General features: G+C 37.3%; 1 protein-coding gene across 2 annotated transcripts in view; it reads right to left on the minus strand.

The window, feature by feature from the left end:
- Positions 1-15,116, minus strand: part of UAH (ureidoglycolate amidohydrolase) — a 327,116-nt gene extending 312,000 nt beyond the window's left edge. The window contains exon 1 of one of the 2 annotated variants that reach the window (XM_089788436.1): positions 14,613-15,116. In XM_089788436.1, coding sequence (XP_089644562.1) covers positions 14,613-14,801 — 189 coding nt within the window. In that variant the 5' untranslated portion in view covers positions 14,802-15,116. The remainder of the gene's footprint in view (positions 1-14,612) is intronic. The other variant, XM_089788437.1, reaches the window with a different exon arrangement.
- Positions 15,117-22,913: the final 7,797 nt, after the last annotated feature.

Consider the following 22,913-nt stretch of genomic DNA (forward strand, 5'->3'; position numbering starts at 1 on the left):
ATTCCTCCCCTTCACTCAGGTGGTGGGCCGCCTGGGGCCTGGGGGCGCTGGTCGAACCTATTTGGAGTCAAACCTTCAAGTAAGTCGACATTCCCGAAAGTCATTGATAAATCAAACAAGGAGAAGGGCATCTTTGCTCTGGAAGTTCCTCGGGAAATTATAGACCACAATATCCTCAGTATGGCAAATACCCTGGTGGGAAAATTTGTAGGGCCAAGGCCCAACATTGATGTTGTGAGGATTTTTACCAGAAACAAATGCGATTTAAAGGGGCATGTAGAGGTGACAGCAATGGCAAAAGGTTTCATGACTTTTGAGTTTTCTTGCTTGGAAGACTTTTCCAAAATCCTGTGCGCAGGGAACTGGTCTCTGGGGAGATCTACTTTAATCTTGCAGAAATGGTCTTCCAATCTGGACTTGAATAATGATTTCCTATCCCAGGCTCCAGTATGGATTAGACTCCCGGAATTGCCCATGGAAAACTGGCATGAGGATGTCTTTGATGGCATTGCCAGGTCTTTTGGAGAGCTTCTTTCCATTGATCCTGTAACGGCAGCTAAGAAGAGACTTACCTATGCAAGGATATGTGTAGGAGTGACCGAAGGACAGGATATGCCTCAAGTTATTGAATTTCAATCTCGGTTGGGAAGCAGATTCCAAATGATTGACTATGAAAGTGTGCCCTTTGCGTGCTTCCATTGTAAGAAGGCAGACCACAAAGCTGGATTCTGCCCACTATTTAAAGGAAAGGGAATGGGGGGAAAGGCCCGCCCTCATGGTGGGAAGAAAGTTGCTCATGTTCCCAAAAAGACTTAGAAGAAGAAAGAAACGCAAGTCAAGAAAAATGGAGAGGTTGAAGAAAAAGCTAATAATCCTGTTACTGACCTCCAAGCTGAACCCCGAGACCTCCAGGTTGTAGTGGATGCACTGGAAGGAGAAGGGAATGAGACAACTGAGGAAAAAACCAACCCTTCCCAAATGAAGGAATCCAAGGATAATCTCGAAGAGGCAAGTTTTTTGGAGTCTCAAATCCCTGAGAGTTCTGAGGAGGTTGATCCAAACCCTTCCTCTGTCCCGGACTCTATGGAGGAACAAAAGGAAGGGGAACCATTCTCTCAAAAATCCACAAACCCGATTAGTAGGGAACCCCCTGTAATAGTGAATAGAATCTTAGAACGGCTGTCTGCCTCAACATCGGAACAACTGGCCAGGCTAGATGCTTTGTTTGATTTATGTAAAGAAGAAGAGGAGCCACCCTGGACAGAAGTCAGAAGAAGAAAGAAGAAGAATAGCCGAGACCCCTCTCCTGCCTCTCCTGCTTCAACTAGAAGCAAGGCCAAGGTAGATCTTGGTCATAAAACCAACCCGGTGGGAAGGAAAAACAAGAATGAAATCAGGAAGGAGGAAGCAAGAAGAAACATCATGGATGGAATGCAGCGCACCATCCAGGAAGCTTGTTCATCAATTAAAGCATGAAGATCCTCTCATGGAATATTCATGGACTCAATGGAATCCACAAGCAAGAAGTTGTAAGGAATATGATAAGGGATCATAGGCCCAATATTTTTCTTATTCAGGAAACGAAAATGAAGAAAGAAAATCTGGAAAATATTAGATTCAACAGCAACATGAATGGAATTGCCTCAAACTCAGAACGAGCATCTGGAGGGCTGCTGCTATTATTCAATAACAGACATTTCAATATTGTGCCCGAGTATGATGAGGATAACATCATTTTCTGTAGAGTACAACATTTGTTAACTAATGAATGCTGGTTTTTAGTGAACATTTATGCTCCCAACAACAAGAGAGATAGAAAAAATTACTGGGTCAAAGTTGGAAAGTTGGTGCAAGCCAGTGACATTAAAAAAGGCATTATCCTGGGAGACTTCAACTCTCCGCTAGAGGGCAAGGAGAAGATGGGAGGATTGCCCCCGGATTGGGAAAGCAAGCAAGATCTTTCCAATTTCATCAATGACCTGGCCCTAATGGATTTGGAGCTCTCGGGGGGTTCCTTTACCTGGTCTAATAAGAGAGCTAGTCAGGACTGCATTCAGGTCAGATTGGATAGAGCTTTAATCTCCCCGGATTGGTTGCACTCTTTTAGCTGTAGATTATCTCTGCTTCCTAGAGTTGGTTTTGACCACTCTCCCATTTCTCTTTCGGTGTCCCCTCTTGAGCCTAGGAGAAACTGCCCTTTTAGGTTCGAGAAAATGTGGACCACTCACCCAGACCTTTTGGATAATGTCAAAAGATGGTGGGGGATTGGTGTTGATGGCTCAGCCATGTTCAGAGTCACCAAAAAGCTTAGAAATGTGAAGAGGATGGTAAAAATTTGGAACAAGTCTGATTTTGGCCATATATTCCATGACAAGGCGGAGTTGTCAGACAATCTATTTGTTATCCAAGATAGTATTCAGAAGGAAGGATATAATGAGAGTAACAGGGAGGCTGAGTTGTTGATCCTGTCTGATGTTCATAACATCATCAACAGGGAGGAAAAGTTCTGGAGGCAAAAATCTCGAATCTCTTGGCTTAAGGATGGAGACCGGAACACGAAGTTCTTTCATCTCTCCACCCTAAAACATAGGGCTAACAATAGGATCTCTGGAATCAAGAAGGGGCAGGTGGTGTTGTCTGAAGATCCTGTTATCTCGGCTGAAGCGATCTCCTTCTTTTCTTCTCTTCTCTCCGAGGATCCCCTGCTTTCCAAGGTGGATCAAGAGGATATCATCTCTTGTATTCCTCAGATTATTCAACCCCACCATAATAAACTTCTCTATGCTATTCCTAATGCATTGGAAGTTAGAGAGGCCCTTTTCTCCCTATCTGATGATAAATCACCTGGTCCGGACGGATTTTCCACCTTTTTCTTCCAAATGTATTGGCCGGTGGTCATGGGGGATGTGGCAAAGGCAGTTCAGGAGTTCTTCGGAGCTAGAAGTATTCTTAAGGAGATTAATTCTACCTTCTTGGTTGTCATCCCTAAATCCCCAGGGGCTAACTCTTTTGACCAGTTCAAGCCCATCAGTTTGTGCAACTCTTTCTACAAGATTATCTCTAAAGTTCTCACTTCCAAAATGCTTAAAATCCTGCATTTGATCATTTCGCAACAACAATCGGGCTTTGTTCCTGGGAGACAAATCTTGGACTCGGTGCTGATGGTTCATGAGGTTATTCATTCTTTAGAAGCTTCCAAGCGGAAAGGTATGTTACTCAAACTGGATCTTTCAAAAGCCTATGATCGGGTGGACTGGTCCTTTCTTGGAAAGGTCCTTCAGGCCTTTGGTTTTGACAATAAAGTGTGTAAACTCATTTCTCAATTGGTGTCTACCACCCCTCTTGCTGTTCTGATAAATGGAGCCCCCTCTGAGTTCTGTAAACCTTCTAGAGGTCTCAGGCAGGGAGACCCCCTATCACCTATCCTCTTCATTATTTTAGCTGATTGCATTGGGAGGCTTATTCAATGTAAAAAGTCTGATGGAAGTCTTATAGGGATTAAGCCTTCTTTGAGAAATGACCCCTTCACTCACCAGCAATTTGTGGACGACACTATTATGGGGGGGAAGCTTCTGTGAAAGAAGCTAAGACTTTGAAAGAGGTTCTTGATACTTACTCCAGAGGAACTGGTCAGCTGATTAACTGGAACAAAAGCTCGACCTTCTTTGTTAACACCCCTGAAGTAAGACAAAGGAAAATTGCCAGAATCCTTGGTTGTGGGGTGGGCTCTCTCCCTTCATCCTATCTAGGACTCCCCTTGGGCTCCTCTCCCCCTGACTCTTTCTGGAATGGTATTCTGGACAAATTCAACAAGAAGATGGTTGGATGGAAAGGTGCCTCTCTCAACCAGGCTGGGAAATGTCTTCTGGTCAAATCCACTCTTCAGAATCTTCCCATTTATGCTCTGAGCCTTTTTGGAATTCCTGTGAAATTTGCAGAGAAAATGGAGAAAATCCAAAGAGACTTTCTATGGACCGGACTGGAAGGAAAGAAAAGGTACCCTCTTGTTGCCTGGGAGAAGGTCTGCCTCCCCAAGAGGTATGGAGGTCTGGGCATCAGAAAGCTTACCCATCTCAATAAGGCGCTTCTTGCAAAACAAATCTGGCGTATCTTCAATAATACTGGTGAATGGAGAGACATTCTGGAAAATAAATACCTCAGAAGACCCTCTCTTCATTTTACTTTATTCAATGAGGACATCCCTAAAGGGTCGACTATTTGGAATGGTATGCTGAAGGCCAGGGACCTGGCTAAGGCTAGGGTCTCTTGGAAACTAGGCAATGGGGAGGATATTCAGTTTTGGTCTGACAGATGGTTATGTCAAGGCCCACTTTCTAGCAACCCAGTTTTTGAGAGATGGGTGCAAGAATGCACAGAGCTATATGGGTTTAAAGTAAGCAATTATAGGGTTGGTCAGGAATGGAGAGACCTTTTCCTCATTTTTGAGGACTTGAAACCAATTATGACTATGCTTAACGCTTTGATCCCTAGTAATAATAAGGATGAGATGGTCTGGAGGGATAATCCCAATGGAAGTTATTCTGTTGCTTCTGGCTACAACTCTCTTTGGGGTTTAAAGGAGAAACCCCCTTGGGCAAATGCCTGGCTCTCGGGCCTCACTCCTAAGATCAACATATTTTATTGGCTGGCCCTTCAGAACAAAATTCTAACGCAAGATAACCTCATGAAGAGAGGCCATGTTATGCCCAACAGATGCCCGCTCTGTAAAAACCAGTTTGAGTCGGGAAATCATATCTTCATTCAATGTGACTTTGCTAGGGAGGTGTGGAATTCTCTTAATCAGGAAGTGGAGATTCTCTGGTGCTGGCCGGATAACCTCATCGACTTTTTCAGTCATTGGAAAAGCCTCTGTAAAATTGCAGGCTAGCAGGATAATTATGCCTGGTTTTTGCCTCACTTCTGCTGGAGTATCTGGAAGGAAAGGAACAACAGAATTTTCAGGGACAGAGAGGAGCCGGCTATAATTCTGGGAAGGAAGATTTTGAAAAACATAAAAGAAAACCTTCAAGTGATGAAGGAGGGGGAAGTTGATATAGGGGACAGGAAGACGGTCAAAGAAAAAGATAGGGATCCCAAAAGACAGGATGCCAGATGGATTCTACCCCCGGAAGGATGGTCAAAAGCCAACTTCGATGGCGCTTCTAAGGGCAACCCTGGCCCCTCTGGAAGCGGTGGAATTATAAGAAACAGTTTTGGGGAGGGGATTGCGGCCTTTGCTCTCCCGCTTGGAACTCAGACCAACCATTTGGCTGAAGCCAGAGCCGCGTGCAGTGTGGTTAAGCTGGCTTTTGAAGCTAGAGTTTCCAAACTTTGGCTTGAAGGGGACTCCAAAAACATAATTAACAATATTAATGGTATCTCCCCTCCCTCGTGGTCGATTGCAAATATAATTGATGAGACACGTGCCACCCTCACAAAATTTGAGAAGGTCCACGTCACTAATTTGTTTAGAGAGGCAAACCCAGTTGCTGACTGGTTCGCTAACAAAGGGGTGGGAGCAGACAAAGAGATGATCTAGCATTCCGGAAAAGATATTCCGATGGAGGCTAAGTCACTAATCGAGCTGGAGAAAATCCACGGAAATACGGGTCAATCTAACTGTAATCATGTTTAATAAAGAAAGAATGGATGTTGGTACGAGCAATAATATGTTTCTTGGTTTTCGTATTCGCAAGGGATTTTCTCCGTCTTTTCGACATGTTTGGAGGATCGTTATCATTTTCACTCGCTATTGTATCAGAGAGGCGAACGTCACGAATCCAATAATAGAAACATAGCCAAAATCTTGGCTGGAAAAAATTTGCAGAGATTGGGGCTCATGAGAATTGTTGAAGAAAAAACGAACGTCATGACTGGAGAATGGAGCAGAAAGGAGCCGGTGGGTGAAGTGGAGAAGTTGAAGAATATGGGCAAAGTCTGGAAAGAATTGGAAAAGGGCGGAGTTGCGAATTTTTTTGAGAAACTCCATGGTTTTGACCCTGAGGTCACCAACAGCATGGTGAACTCGTGGAACAACGGCAAGGTCAAGGTGAATGGGGTTTCCTTCCAAATCACAGAGGAGGTGGTTGCGGAGGTCACTGGTATCCCTATGGAGGGTTTCAAATTCTACAGGGACAAGAAACTTTCGTCCAATGCAGTCAAGGAGTTCGTGAAAAATTCTGCAAAGATGAACAAGCTGGAAAAGAACGAGTCTTTCTATGTGACGGAGACTATAAAGAAGTTATGGAGGTATGTTTTATATGTCCTCATTGATTATGTTACCCTGGACCCTAGGTTTGATCAGGTCAGAACTCACCATTTTGTGATTTTAAATCATTTTCGCCATAAGAAAAGAATTTCCATACCCTTTTACCTTCTCACTTCTATGAACAAGGAAATCTCTAGTTTCAAGAAGAAAGCCACTGTTAACCCTACTCTGCATGAGGGATTATTGCTCCTCATCCATGAGCATTTCAAAGCTCAGTCTATATGCAAGAACCCTCCTCATGTTGAGGATGTTGACGAAGGCAGCTCCAGCTTTTCTTCTGACTCTGATGACATTAAGAGCATTAGCTCGGAGGAGGAGAATGTTTCCTTAGGAAAGAAGAAAAAAGGTCAAGCCAGGAAACTGTCCACTGCTACAACTCCCAGCAGGAAAAGCCCTAGGGATCACGGCCAAGCTCATGCAAAAGAGGGTTATGCTGAGGAGGAGGAGGAAATGGATACGGAAGATTCTGACAAAGTGTCGGAGGAGGAGGTGGAAGAGGAGAAATCTGGGAAAAAACGGAAAAGGGAGGTTGTGAGAGTTGAGGAGACTAAAAATCAGAGGACTGATGCTATTCCTCTTCCCCTCTACCCTGTCTAGTCTCAGCCTCCTTCAGAGGAAAAAGCGAATGTCATCACTGGTGAGAACGAGGGGGAAGTGCAGGTCAAAAATAGGATAAAGGCCTGGAAAAATTTCAATGCGAGGACTGCTACTATGGGGATTTTTAGGGAAGCTATGAACCCTCAGATCCTGGTGGACAACCTGGAGCAGCCTAGTCTCAATGAGCTCATAGACCCAGCAATCCTGGCCATCTCGGACAACGCAAGGGAGACTGGAATGAACCTTCTGAATAATGCCCGCAGTAGTATCATTGACAACTTCAGATCAATCAAATGGCTCTTCCATGAGCTGGAGGAAGTTAGAGAAAGGGTATCCCAGATGGAAAGTATTAAAAATAAGACAGGTAATGACAGCCAGGAAGACCAGGAAAACAGAGAAAGCTTAAATGAAAGGAGATTAAGAAATCTTTAAAACTACAACCACAACCTGGCAAGTCAGATGATTTCTCTCCTGAGTTCGATGAATGACAACATCCAATCCCTTGCTAGTAAACTTAAGGACAGGGGCTTGCTGGTGGAGGAGGGAGGACAGAAGAGGGATAAGGCCAAGTCGGATGATGACAAGGCCACAATCAGTACTCTCACCAGTATGGATCAAGGCATTGAGAAGGTCCAGGATCAAATGGCAAAGGAGCAGCAAAAGATAATCGAGGCAGCTCAGACTATGTAGGAAATGGAGAAGATAACTGAAGACTAGTTTTCTTGTCTTTTGTCTTTTTGTCTTCCTGGCTTTTGGCTTTTCGACAGGCTTTTTGTAGTCTGTTTTAGTTTGTTTGTTTTCTGGCCTTTCTGTGGGCCTTTGTTTTAGGCTAGGCCTTCGGGTCTTTTTTCAGCTGTTGGACCTCTGTTTTGGCTGGGCTTCTTTGGCTCATTATCAGCCTTGTTTATGTGAAACTTATGGGTTTCAAGATCCCTTAAAACCTGTTTTTCTTATCAAAAACAATGCATCTTGAGATTAAATCAATCCGACTGTAGCTATAATCTTAACACTTTTATCCATCTTGTTTTAGTTTTATGTTTTCTCCATTATGTACTTTCAAGTTGAAGTACATGAAAATCACAAATAACCCTATCATACAAAGGAGTTGCCCCTCTCAAACGCAAAGGAAGGTTGCAATTTGATCATGACTGGATACAATCTCTCCAACTATTGACACGGTTGTCACTACTCAGAGGGAAAAAAAAGCCATTTTGAAGAAAGCATTTGCAATGACAAATCTGTTTACCAACACCCTCGTAGGCTAATTATTGTGGATAGAGGGTATTCTAAGGCCGAGGCTTGGTTAATAGAAGTTCTTATCTTTTCCAAAATGCACATCATCAAATGTAATTTTTATTAAAATGGATCATTTCGTTTTATAAAGTCAAATAATAAAGTGCATATGAGGAATAATAAGTACCAATTTAAAGGGAGAGATGAGTGCTTATTAATATATATTTTATATTATTTTGTTGTGCAGCAAACGGAAGGAAATATAATAAATTGTTATATTTCTAACTTTGCAACAAAAGCACATAGTTTTTTTAATTTATGCAGAGGGTCAACTTGATGCTTCCAACCGATTTGCCTTGGAGATTATAAATGCATTCAATGCAAAGATTCAGTCATTCTCAATGCATTTGATATTTTTCTGATTTGGTTGAGAGTTAAATAGTACAGAGAATTGGTGAAACACTTGACTATTTGTGCCAAATGTTGGCTTCACTCAGAAGCCAGGATCAATATCATTGTTTACAAAGATAAACAATTAGCAGCCCCATTTATTTCAGACATCTTTACTATTAGAGTTAAATCTCTCTATTTCCGTTTCTCTCTCTTTCGTAGATTTACTTCTATTTCTAATGGTCACTCTTCTTCTATGTTTCTGTATTCTCTCTCTGTTCAATATGGAAATTTTCTCTTTTTATCATAATGTTTCTATTTCTCTCTCTTTGCTCGTTATAGAAACATTCTTACGTATATTTGTATATATAAATCATTTATGATCACTAAAACATTCATTATTTTATCATAATATGGTCTTAGAGCTATTCCTTTTGAAAAATAATAATTTCATTATTGAAATTTGCTGAAATTATTTTTCGAAATAGGTTTTGAAAATCTTTAATTTCTTCATATAATTTGGACTCAAAATTTTCAGCATCCTTTGCTTGTGTGTGTTCAAAAATTTGTTTGCAAGGATTTTCTAAAATCCATCTAGGGTTTCTGTATAGTTTTTTTCTCTGGGTGGCTTTTCTCCTACAACTCGTGTGTGATTTGTCTTTCCCCTACACGCGCAACCATCTTCCTCTAAAAAACGACTTAGTTTTTTGTCATTTTTGGGCCTGCATTGGACTTTTTTTGTGAGCATGTTTTACTACAAATTCGTGGCCGTCTTTTTGGGCATTTTTGGCCTATCTTTTTCTACACATCTTCTGCAAAGGGTGGCGTCTAGGGTGTTTTAAACCTTCTATCTCTGATTTTCCTCAAGCAATGTTTTTTCCCACCATTTTTACAATCAAACTTGTACTTTCTTTTTTTTCCAAAAATGGCTAGGGTTTCCTACATAACTCTCGAATTATATGTTGTTTTGAAAAACGTTTTGTAGTTTCATGGTGGGCTTTTGCAAATTTCAATTGGGTCGATCTTCGTTTTTCTAAGTGCATCGTTTTTTGTGCCTCAATTTTCAAGCCAACAGATTCAGAATCTAATTTCAAATTCTTTCTAGGTTTTTCGAACTCTCTTCTAGATATCCTTTCATTGTTTTTGAGTCTTCTGTCAATCTACCTCAAAGTTCATGTCTTTTCAAATAGTCACCTTTCTTTGCATCAAAAACATGTCATGGCATCTCTCACCAATCTTCTCTTGGAAGGCAGTCAACGATCCAACGGAAAGAACTACAACACTTGGAAGCTGAGAGCAATGACAATCTTCGGGTACAGTCACCTTAAGGTGCTTGTTCTGGGTATTGACACTCATCCTACCACAGACCAATTTTTGCAAAACACACAACAGATTCCCTTGCAATTTTTTTTTTGAAGTTAGATTGACCATTAAGGGAGGGTATTAGAGTTAAATCTCTCTATTTTTGTTTCTTTCTCTTCTGTAGATTTACTTCTATTCCTAATGGTCACTCTTCTTCTATTTTCCATATTCTCTCTCTATTGAATATAGAAATTTTCTCTTTCTCTCTTCAGAATGTTTTTGTTTCTCTCTTTGTTCATTATAGAAACATTCTTATGTATACTAGTATATATATATATAGATCATTTATGATCTTTGTTTAATAACACATTCATTATTTTACCATAATATTTACAAGGGCAGAACATTCATTATATTGCAGATCACAGCAGCACAAAAAGGCTGCATTTGGAGATTAAGGTTGTCATGGCTTCATTTGTGGGTTGACGCTCTTTAATTACAGGTAGCAATAATAATTTTAGGGCTGCTGTTTGCAGATGGAAAGGCACATTTTGATTTGAGGGTGCTATTTTTTATTAGTTTCAGCTTGACATCTAGGAAACTTCATTTCCACTGGGTTGTGATTAATACTGGAGAATTCCATTAGTTACAAAGAATTCAGATTTTCAGGTTTCTCATTGTAAATCAACATCATTTAGTTTCGCACATTGTACTTGGCTTGGCATTTGTTAAAAAGGAGATATTTGGTTGCATAATAATTGTTTGATGAAATGCCTTTGTTGTAGCTATTCATTTTCAGTTTATAATAAATCAATACTATGCATGCCAAGTGTTTGTGTAAATGTCCATTGGTTATAGGTGCACATTTTGCATGTAAAACTCATATTTATGCATTAAAGAAGACAAAAAGGATTGGATTTGCATTTTAGCTCTTTGCTTAGATATCTTAGCAATTACTTGCGAGCTTTTAGACTTCATTTGAGACCATTCCAAGTAAGCAAAAATAATCTGAAAATAAAAGCCAGCAAAGGTAGAGGTTGCAAGCAAAGCTTTTGACAAAATGTCAAACATCTGAAAAGTAAAGCAATCCAATGTTTATCAAAGTTAGAACCAAAGGGGTTCTTACAAATGGCATGATTTTGATTGGTAAATCATGGGAGCTTATAAGGTAGAGACTTAGATCTTTAGAGACATGTCACATACCTAAAATGTAGGAAGGTTATATCAGGGATAGTGCTCTTTGGGGAGATTATGCTGTGAGAATTATTTTGTACACAAACGATCTCATTTGTATCACAAGATCCTCCCAAGGGTTAAAAGAGTACTTTTGCAAGGAGATGAGTATGCAAGTTAACAGCAAGAAGACTAAGATCATAGTCTTTTGCAACAAGGAAAAAAATCAGCTTGACTTTTATTCTTTTATTTAGAAGAAGGTATCTTGGAAGAATTAAATACAGTAGAGATACCTTGGAATTGACTCCATTGAGAAGCTTGTAGAAAGAATCAAAATTCTGGGGGAGAGAACTTTTTGCATTACAAAGCAAAATAAAACAGACAAAGTTATGGAATTGATAAATTATCCAGATGATACCAGGGCTATTGGTAATTCAAAGGTGTTTTATGAGAAGATTATGGGCTAGCAGAGGCCTGTTAATGGGCTTCCATAGATTAATATGTGTCCAAAAGCACCGACTAATGGATGGATCAAAATCAACTTCAATGGAGCATCCAAAGGAAACCCAAAACTATTTGGTACAGGGTGCAAAGGAAGGGACTCTTCTGGAAACATCCTAGCTACTGAGAAAAGGAAAATAGAAAATGGCACCGATAACAAGGCCAAAGCTCAAGCAGCATTGCTTAAAGTTGAGATGACCTCCAACATACAAGTCAACAACTTGCATCTCGAAGGGGACTCAGAAATCATGGTAAACGCAATAGCAACTAGGAAATCTCAAGTGTAGAAAATAGACAAAATCATATCACTCAAACGAAGGGAACTCCACAATTTTAGCAGCTTCAAATAAACACATGTCTAACACAAGGGCAACTCAATTGCTGACTTGCTTTCCAAATGAGCAACAGATTAAAATTCATGTCCTATGAATGAGCAACGGATTAAAATTCATGTCCTATGAACAATGAGGTGGCAGGCTATTGCATCAACCTAGGCATGTCATCCTAAGGGTGTATAAATGCTTTAGTGGAGGTAACGTCGTCAATGAAAAGGATGCAATTATGATTTGCAAAGTGCATTGCAAACTGGCTCCACCATACACCACAAGCGCCTTGAACCAACTGCAGGTATGTGCGAAAAAGACCAGTACTCATTGCAGAGATCTAAATTCATTTCTGATGCAGGTCGATGAACTTGCAATCAATGTTTACATTGCCCGGGGACCTATATTACCAAGACACTTATTTCCAATCATCACAAATCAGAACAGCAAGAAAACACCAAAAATGCAAGAAAATTTCAGTCTCTGCACAGACAAACAACAAATGCATTTTTGGGGAAAGATAACAAATGAAAGGATCAGATACATTGTCATCACAGATGACCCCTTTTTCCTGAACTTCTTTCGTGAATTGTTGGGTATTCACTTCATCAATGCAGACTACAAGCACGAAGCAAACACGGATGTCTCCTCCCTTTTCTGTGTGTGGGGTCTCAAGTTCAGCCGAAAAGAAATGGTGAGAAGGGTAGTCACGAGATGCATCAAACTTGAATGGAGGGTGGGGCTCGAGCGTTCTCTTCAAGTTGCAGAACCTTGGATTGGCTTCGGCACAGCCCTAGGAGATTGGGGGGTACATGTTCCAAGGTACCTAGCACCTCCCTCCATTCGTGCTCTACAAAGCAGGCATCAATAGAAGAAACAAATGGACAGATGCAAAAAAATATGTGGAAGACCATCTATGACTATGTGGAAGATTGGAAAAAGGTGATTAATTCTGGGCAAACACATGATGAATTTGACAAAACTCGACTCAAATTCCAAACTGCTGACTACTGGAAGCCACCACTGCAAGTACAAGCCAACCAACAGCAGCATAGAGGTTGAGGTCGTCAGCGTGGAAGAAGGGGCCAAGGACACAACAGACTTGATGCAAGCGGCAGAGGTGAACAAGATACTGAACACAAGGACAATAGACACCAAAATGAGGTTGGAGAACATGCAAAGGCTACCAACATCTGGGGTCGCCAACATAGCCGTACTTCATGTGCCAAGGTAGAGCTCAAGTAATCAAACAAGTCCCGGGTCCCTCAAACCCTACAATGCAAACCCCTGTTTCCATTTTCTTTTCAACAACGAAGCATCCTTCCCATAGTCGATAGCCGTAGATTTTGATTTAGCAGGCAACATGAATATTCTGACCTTTTTTTGGCATTGCTCCACATGCATGATACATTGACAATCATATAAATTTCTGTTGAGAGTTATACTTGGGGAAATCGTAGGACTACATTACTGGTGCATAGGGGCAGCATATATTTGTATGGGAATCACAATGTGATCGTCACTTAGTATTTAAAAAACATAAACAACTTTATGGATCAAAAGGAAAATTATGCACTAGCAGCACTAAAAAATGAAAACAATGAATCACAAGCAGATTCAAAATAAAATTTTCAATCAACCCTTCAAACTGAAACATGTACCCTTTCCATATTGAAGCCATTAAAATCGTTTGCTTCTTCAAATATCTGAGAAGGTGAACAAATAAAGCATTGCAGAAGTCTTGGATGAAAACAGTAAGTGAAAGAACAAATAGAATATTTATTTATTGATATAAATTCCAAATAACAATCAAATAAAGACATATATTATGTGATATTGCTATCAGGATTTAACTGTGTGATTTTTGAGTCAAACTCATTGACCCATGTTTCATGAGTAGTAATTCAACATGAATCCATCTCCCATGATAAGAAATGGAACACTTACCACTCATTGGATCTGAGTGAACATCACCTAGATCCAATTAGTGCTAAGTGTTCGCCTAGATCCAATGAGTGCTAAGTTTTCCATTTCTTCTCATGGGAGATGGATTCATGTTGAATCATCACCTAGATCCAATGAGTGCTAAGTGTTTCATTTCTTCTCATGGGAGATGGATTCATGTTGAATCACTACTCATGAAACATGGGTCAGGTGAAGCATCCCCTAGATCCAATGAGTGCTAAGTGTTCCCTTTCTTCTCATGAGAGATGGATTCATGTTGAATCACTACTCATGAAATATGGGTCAATGAGTTTGACTCAAAAATCACACAGTTAAACCCTGATAGCAATATCACAATTTGACTTGCTGTGGAAATTATCTCCTACTTATCACATATATAATGGATAAATTTGGCAAGTCTATATAGAAAAGAGGATTAGAGAGAAATAGGAAATATTGCCTTAATGAATTTAATCGACGAATACATGATCATCATCTTTAGTTTGGAAGACATAAATAGAACTTCTAAGGACCAAAAGAGGAGCGGAATGAGAAGCTGGCTTTTGCACAGTTAAAAACAGTTCGTTAGAGAAACAATTTATTATAGTGTGAAGCTTACAATAAAATTTGGTCCTTAACACGAGAAATTAAGACAGGAGATTAATAATTCAAAAAAATAAAACAACCTATCACATGCGCTATATTTGGCCTCTGGATTTTAAAAAACCTTCTATCTTACTATTGTTTAAAATTTTATGCTTAATCATGTCAAAGAACTGCTAAAATCTGACACACGATACCTTAGTGTTATAAGAGGCCTTTTAACTTGCAAACCTAAGAAGTTTCCCTTAATTAGAGTAACTCCATTTTGATTTATTTACCTGGCGCTGCAAATTTTCTTTGTCGACGAATAAAGTCTGAGAATCCAGCGAGGCGTAACTGTCTTCTTGAAAATAACCAGAAAATTCTTCCATTGTTTTGACGGTGGGATCTTCTTCCGTTGCTTTGAGATTTGGCGTCGTCGCCACAAAAACCAATGAAAGCAGCAATAGGACTATGGAGAAATCCATACTTCCTCGGTTACAGTTCAGGCCTTCTGCGATTCAAAGAGCTTATATCATTCGTAAGACTGTAAGGAAGGATAATTAAGAACCGGAATATTTTTGTTGCGGACAATTTTAGTGGCGAGCCACGTTGGATGCGAGGCGTTTGATTCAATTTACAACTGGGATTCGATGGAGCCCAACTGTTTTTTGCGTTCAGATCAATGTAAGCTTGAAGCAATGTAGTGGATTACGAATCGTTATTTCGGCATATTTTTATTTACTAGCAGGTGTTGGCTTTTCTGTGTGCAACCGTGTGAGCTGATTTTTTCATTCAGAGCGAAAAAAACAAAAATTAACCAAATTAAAGTATTAAATAGATAGATGGATAGATAATTTTGACTAAATTAAACAGAGTGTATAGGACATATCAAATGAATTCAATTAAGCATTGAGTTCTTTTCTTATATTATCTAAGTTGATGATGAGCACACCAACTTTCCAATGTGTTTCTCATTGAATAAAAATTAAGGATAGATAAGGAAAGGTTCTTTTATTGTTCATGATGTTAGTCATGTGTTTCTAGATTTACAAATGGTGACAAACATTATAATACTACTTCATAATTCTTGTGAGAGGTACCAAATTGTGCTACAAACAAGTTGTACATACCCTACACTCTAGCAAGATTTGAACTTGTGACCTCCCTTTCAAAAGTATAAGTTAAGACCTATTAGATAAAATATTCACAAATTTGACCATTTTATCTTTATATGCATCACATTCTAAAATAAAATGTTGTCCAATTTCCACATTCCCAAATTTGCAAAAAGTGAACTCTCTTCCCAAGCCTCTTTTGGCATCTTCCAATTTAATATTATTATTATTATTATTATTGGTAAAAGGTTGAAGTCCTATAGATTATAATTTTAAACAATATAAGAGATTAGAAAGACTCTATTAAAATGAGCATTGGTAGAAAAGAACAAAGAAAGAAAACCTTCAGTGTCCGAGACCAAGGTCCTATATAAAGTACAAAATTAAAAGGGGCATACCCCATTTCCCTAGACTATTGAAGCATATAACCTTCTAGATGTTATCAATATTTACATATTTTCAATGCTTACACCTTTTTATGTTTTATCAAAAATACCCCATGACTTTTGGGTTATTGAGAACTAATTCCTAGTTTCCATCTTGTACATCCTCCAAATTGCTAACTTTGTTTATGGGGTTGTTGAGTGAATATGCAAAAGAAGAGTTGTCTTGACCAAGATCATAGTTAGTTATTAGAAAGAAATAAAGAGTCAATAAGCCTAAGAATCTACAAGAGCATTTTGTGATGATCTTTTGAGAAGTATTAAAAAACTAAATCTTAACATACTATATAGAGATCTTAACATTAAAAAAAAGATAAATAAGGTTAATTACCAACTGCCACAAATGTCCTCCAAATATTTCGGAATGACAATACTACTTTATTAGGTACCTCAATCGAAGATTACAAGATCTTAAACGATTTGCTTTGTACCTTTCGTAGAGAATTAATATGTCTAAATTTTAAAATTTGAGATTAATGATAATAAATTACAATAAAATAATAACCAATTTGTAATTCATAGTGTGATGACGATAACCCCAGCTATTGCTATGCCACTAGTCTGGTAGATTGTCATGAATTAATAGACAAAGGAAAGAGGGAGACAAAAATCGTCCTAGAAAAGCCATACAAAGGGACATGATTAGAATACCTTGAGGAAGTTTAACGAATTTCTCTATTCGAATTCCTAAAGATCATTTGATGAAAAAGCTTCCAAAATTCACTATAAAGTTGACAATGACAAATCAAATATGGATGTTTAATGTGCATGTGAGCGACCTGCTTTACTGATTAATATGGTTATTGATTTGAGTAATAATAGCAGCGTTACAAGCATGAACATTGTGATAAAGTTAAAAGGATTAATTCCTCAAATGGCATTCGATGATCCAATTTCTTGTTCACATCTCTCTATTGTGCTTTTCAATACTCATTTTTTGATTATAAGGGTAGTTTACCAAATATTGGGGAAGGAATACATCAATAATATTGAGCAATATAGGGTTCCAAGTGATATTCCTACTATGTTCATAGCCATGGGGAGTCTAGTTAAGCCTAATAAGGCTAATTTGAATGTGCTCTACAAATGACTCTTTAAGGCAGAGTATTAAGGAAATATAGATAAAAAATTTGCAAATATTTGGAGGGGAATGTATATATGTCAGCCTTGTCACTATGATCTACCTTTAGATAGTCGTCAACTTGTTCCCCTCTATCCATTGGTATCAACTTTCGACACTGCTCGACTAATAAACTAGGTACCCACTGTGAGAAGAAATATCACATTCCTACGGGTCTATTTTCATGTTCAACCAACAGTTAGATATAATTGGATGGAAGAATATCTACATGAGGATCAGTTGAATACATGGGAGTCTAACTAGCTCTTAACACTAGATTATCAAAGCTGCCTAATGGAGAACCAAAAGAATCTCTAGAGCATGAGGAGCCTCAATCTCCTCTACTAATGCTAGAGGAAGCCAGAATTTTGTAATTATCCAAAGGAGCTAAAGGAGACTCTGATCATAAAAAATGCTCCAACAAAATAAAGGCCATATCTTCTTGATTGATTATTACATAGTGTTCTTTTAATGCAACAAGATGCCACAAATAAGTTTTTGAGATGTGAATTTGATTTGTTAAGATGTGATCATATTGAGATAAATTTAGTGCATAAATATGTTCTAAACTCATAATCGAATTGTAAATTATGCTTGTTATGATCTTTCATTAACTCTATCTATTGATTAACAAAATTAAATACCACATCTTTATATTGTGTAACTGCTACCTTACATAATCTTGAGGAATATGGAAAAAAATCAAACATCAAACATTTTAGAATTAGGCTAGAGGAACAAAACTATGGAAAGACAAGCATAATGTTGAGAGAACCACGAAGCTAATAATATATTAGTTGTCATAAAGATTTTCATGATATTAAAATAGCCAAAAGCCCCACGATGACTACCGTACAAAGTATGAGGGTAGCCCCCTAACCAAGATACCTAAACGGAGCAAAAAGATACATAAACCGAAAATAGGGCAAAAAGAAACCAGCCCTACTTATAAGATACAATAGACAAAAAGGGGCAGCTACAAGACAAAAAACCAAACTTAGAACCAAGAAAATAAAAGAGAGAACGTGATAAGCCTTGACCTATGCTTGATCTTCCGCTTTCTGATAAACCATAATGAGGTCATCAAGCTCATCAATTTCAACTAGCTAAGCTCCAAGAGATAATTATTGATTATATTTAAATTTATTTTCTAAATGTTATACTATTATAATTATTTTTATATGTTTTCAGAATTTATTTTTAACTATTAATGTTAATTAGGAAACTTATTTATTATTATTAAATTTTTTTTAAAAAGATCTTTTCTAACTTGTAAGTTTTTAGGTTAATTGTAGAATGAATCTTTTATGTGGGAAACTCTTGTTGATTACATTTACATTACCATTTAATGTATATTTTTATTTTAGACAATAGCATGACAAAGCATATTTTAGCATGATCATGTATTTGGTTAGAAACTAATGATTATTGAGAACCAAATTTAGGTGCCAAAGTTAATTGATAGTTGCATTAGCTATTCTTAAAATTTAATGGCCAAACATTAATTTTATATTAGAAATAGGTAGTTGATAACTAAATTGATGTTTTTTTTCTTTTTTCTTTTTTTTTTTCTTTTTTGTGTGTGTGTGTGTGTGTGTATATATATATATATATATATACAAATACATCGCTCACACATTTTCCACATCAAATAACAAATCTACAATCAACTTCTCATCTAAAAACTCTTTAATCCCCGCCCTTCCGAAAAGGAAGCTTGTCAAGAGCTCTTGTTATATGTACACAAATATATTATATTATGATTACATTAAAACTCCACATGAGAAGAGATTTGTGATGAGGAAAGGTGTGAGAAAATCTTATAATATATACTATAAGTTATTTTTTCAATATCAACAACATTTTCATTTTGACTTGATAAAAATGGAAATTTAGGATGATGTAAGAGGTAGTTATGATAATTTACAAAAATATTGGTGCATTATCAGTAATTAACAGATTCAAATGTCAAAATATATGTTTATTATCTTTAAGCTATGGTGTTATCTGAGGGAGGATACTCACTATTATGTGAGGAATCATTAAAATAAAAAGAAGATATGTACAAGACAATATTATCATAGAAGAGGATATTCAAATTTGAAGAAGTGCAGTAGCTAAACTATCATGAACACCAAGAACAATGTATACTATATAGTCAAACAATATTTTGAGAGTAGATAAAGACGTTATGATTTGAAGTAGTTATAAATATTCAATGATACACTAATTCAAAAGATGCAATAACAATGTCAAAAATGAATAAGAGTGTGTAACAGTGACAATGGTGATATTCCATGATCAAATATAGAGAGGGTGGTCTTGTAGATATATTCATTGATATCAAGAAAATATAGCCCAATATATATGAAGAGGACAACTTCAAGTCATATTTAATGGTATGGATGATAGATTCACACAAAGATGACGAATAAAATGTTCTCCAAATGCAAATCTAATGCCATTAGTAAATTGATAAAGGATATAGAGTTGGGATAACAAAGGTTTTGTCCATGTGAGGAGACATTCGTATTGCAATATTAATTCATTAGTATTTAGAACAATGAGATAAAAACAATATAATGGCCATTTCAGTAACGAGGTTGGCTTCATGAAAGAAACAATGACCATGGATTAAAAAAAGCAATAGAGAAGGTGGCATCATAATTAAACATGGAAAGGATAGTGGTCTATAACACTAAAGATTAAGGATATGTCACATGCAAATGGTAAGGGTTCATTCATAATGATATTTGATGGATAAGAATAATAGCTAAAGTTTTCTTTCTCAATGAAATGGAAAAAAGGCATGGTCTAGTTATTGTCACCAATGATCAAGATAAATGAAAAACAATGAAGCTTAAATTTTTCAAAGATCAACAATCATAGTGCACAAAAGGGGATCTTCTGTCATGCCAAAAATTAGGGCAAAAACACACGAACATTTTTTTTAAGTTAATAAACACTATGTTTAGCACTTACTACATTGAATATGTTATGAGAAGTTGAAAGGATTGAAGTGATTTTTTATTTTAATTCATAATGATGCAGAGTCGACATCTCAAATGTACTGCACCATTACAAAACCTTAGGTTTTAGTGCTACAGGAACACTTTGTTCAGGTTGCACAACTTGGTATGACTAAACCATAGTTAAGATGTGACATCATATTCGAGAAGACATTAGGGTTTCATAGTTCTTGGGTTAAAATTGAATTAATATGTTCAACTAATTACATAAGACACATTAGGTTTGACATGATTCCATATGTTCATTTCGTTATGTTGGAAAATTTCCCTAGATGGGCTAATTCTACACTTGAGGGGGAACCAAATGATATACTATTATCGATTTCCAACTTGATAATAATCTTATAGTAACTCAAGAAGATATGGATTTATTCATAATTAAGTCTCCTTTGATATTCAATGCATCTTGTAGCATAGTCCTTAGACAACTGATCAAGTTATTAATCTAAGCTCCCTTTTGCATAATGCCTACCCACATTGTCACTACGCGAGCCCTAGGTCAACCTCGTTCCCCATATAATATTATTACTTAACATCACACTAAAATACCTAAAAGAATAAATTATATAAAATTTAAACATCATAATGAAAAATAATACACACACACACACACACACAATCCTACCCTTATGTCTACATTCCCACTAAAACTTATTACTACTAACCAACTACCCACTAAACTAAAATAATACAAAAATTTGATGTGTTAAACTTTAATTTAACATATTACAAAATTCCTAGTTTAATAAAAGCTAACCCTTAAATACTAACACTTACTACAATCTAAACATCTTTAACTATCACCTAACCACCTATTAAACACAATACCCAAGTGGTCCACTTTCCACACTTCTCCCCAAGCCCAAATGTGTGCTTCCCACGTGGGGATCATTTTGTCCCATGTAGCTAGTACACTGCCCAAAAGCTAGCCAAGCGAGTACGTTTGGAGAGGAATGTGTAGGATGGGATATGTTGGATATTGGGACGGATTTAATCAAATACTCTCTTAACCCTCATTTGCCACAATCCACATCAGCAAGGTGATGGTAGTGTGATGTGGACACATGGAAAGTAATGTGGAAATCCCAACGCAAGGAAATGGAGGGGGAACATTGGAAAGAGGAGGGGTAGTTAGGAAACATAATACATTGCAAGTTTTATTTATTAATTTATTAATACCCATGTTGACTTGCATCCTTCCCCAAACTCCTTAATGCAGCATACTTTTCATGCAGAGGATGGAATTGTGTAAGTGGGAAATGACATCAGCGTGGGTGCACGCATAGACAAGGAGGGTGACTGATGATTTAAAGGCTTATAGGTGGGTGGTGAGGATAAGATAAGTGTAGGATAAAATAGGTTTTTGCGTTGATTTCCATTTTATAAATATATATTTATCATTTAAAAAGGTGTCTAAAATGGTTTTAAGGGGAATCTCACAGAGAATATTCTTTGTTACCAAATGAGGAATTAAAATCTTCCCATACCTTTTCCAAGAGCATTTTAGCTCTCTCAATTTGATGAAAAGTATAAGTTTTCCTTTCTCCTACAAAGTACTAGGTTTCCTCATAGGAATTTTATAATGGCATAGTGTACTAATGTTTGGTCATTTTATTGAATGGATTGTAATTATAATATGGATATAGATTGTTGTGTACCCAAGTTAGGAGTGATTTTAGGTAGTTTACAAACAATGCAATATAAGGTAAAATTCATTGATTTAATAACATTTATAAAGGCTAAGGTTTTAAGATGCAAGTAAGATGATCATATCTAAATCGAACATTGATTTTATCACATGATTTTAAGGATGAATTTTTACATATATAGATTAAGTAATTCATACATCCACATCCTAATACTCTCAAACACAATAAATTAAATCCAAAATTTCATGGGGAAAGTAGAGAGTTTTCAACTTGAACTTTTTGCAAAGCAATATAATTGAAAGTAAGGTATGATTTATAATCTAATAACACTTGATCACATAACTTTCTATTTCATACAATAACTAAATTTCTATTTATCAATATTGAAGTTACAACATTTAATCTATTACTTTCGTAATTATTCTCAATATGGATATACAATACAACAGGTGGTATTACAACGGAGAACCATCCTATAACATGACATCGAGAACACCAATAGTGCCCCAAGAAAATTGGGATCGCTCCATCATGAGAACTTATCCAAGAAATTTGCAAAACAAAAAAAACAACCATGGAGAGCTCACCTCCCATCCTAGGCCTCGAAAGGCCACCCACTAAGCTAGGAGAACTAGTAACCAATCGGATGACATTCAGAGACCAATCACAATGACATAACTCAACATATAATTCCTATCCAAGGTATGCACAACAGGTTTCATATGAACCTATGACTAGGGAGAAGATGGATTTTTCCAGATAGGAGATGTCAATGAAGATCAAAAATCATATGCCTCTTCCAAGGCTACTAAATCATATAAGCTTCCATTTCTTTCTCTCCTTATTTCCCCAAAACAAACTCAGTTTTGCATTGATAAGAAAGGGGCCATAACACCTTTCCTTCTCCCTCTCCTCAACATGAGAAGAGACTATGCATTGACCTAGGATCCAACTAAGCCCTTCCCCTGTACATGGCCACTTCTGCCCTATCTGAGAGTGAGTAATGCCAACACTCCCTTCACAATTTTCCAAACAAAAAGAAAGTAAGTAAAAACCCACAATACCCCATCCCTCACATTATACAAACACACACACATACTACATATGCAAGAATGTTATACATATAAGTAATGAACAAAATGGCATAACCATGGCAATGGAGAACCTGCCTTCATAAAGGTTATGGCAATGAGTTTTGAGATGAGCTAAATCCTCTCCTTGCAAATTCCAAACTCGACTTC

Source organism: Cupressus sempervirens, chromosome 6 (genome assembly GCF_028749045.1).
Source record: "Cupressus sempervirens isolate cs-2001-9-10 chromosome 6, ASM2874904v1, whole genome shotgun sequence".
In the NCBI taxonomy this organism is placed as follows: domain Eukaryota; kingdom Viridiplantae; phylum Streptophyta; class Pinopsida; order Cupressales; family Cupressaceae; genus Cupressus; species Cupressus sempervirens.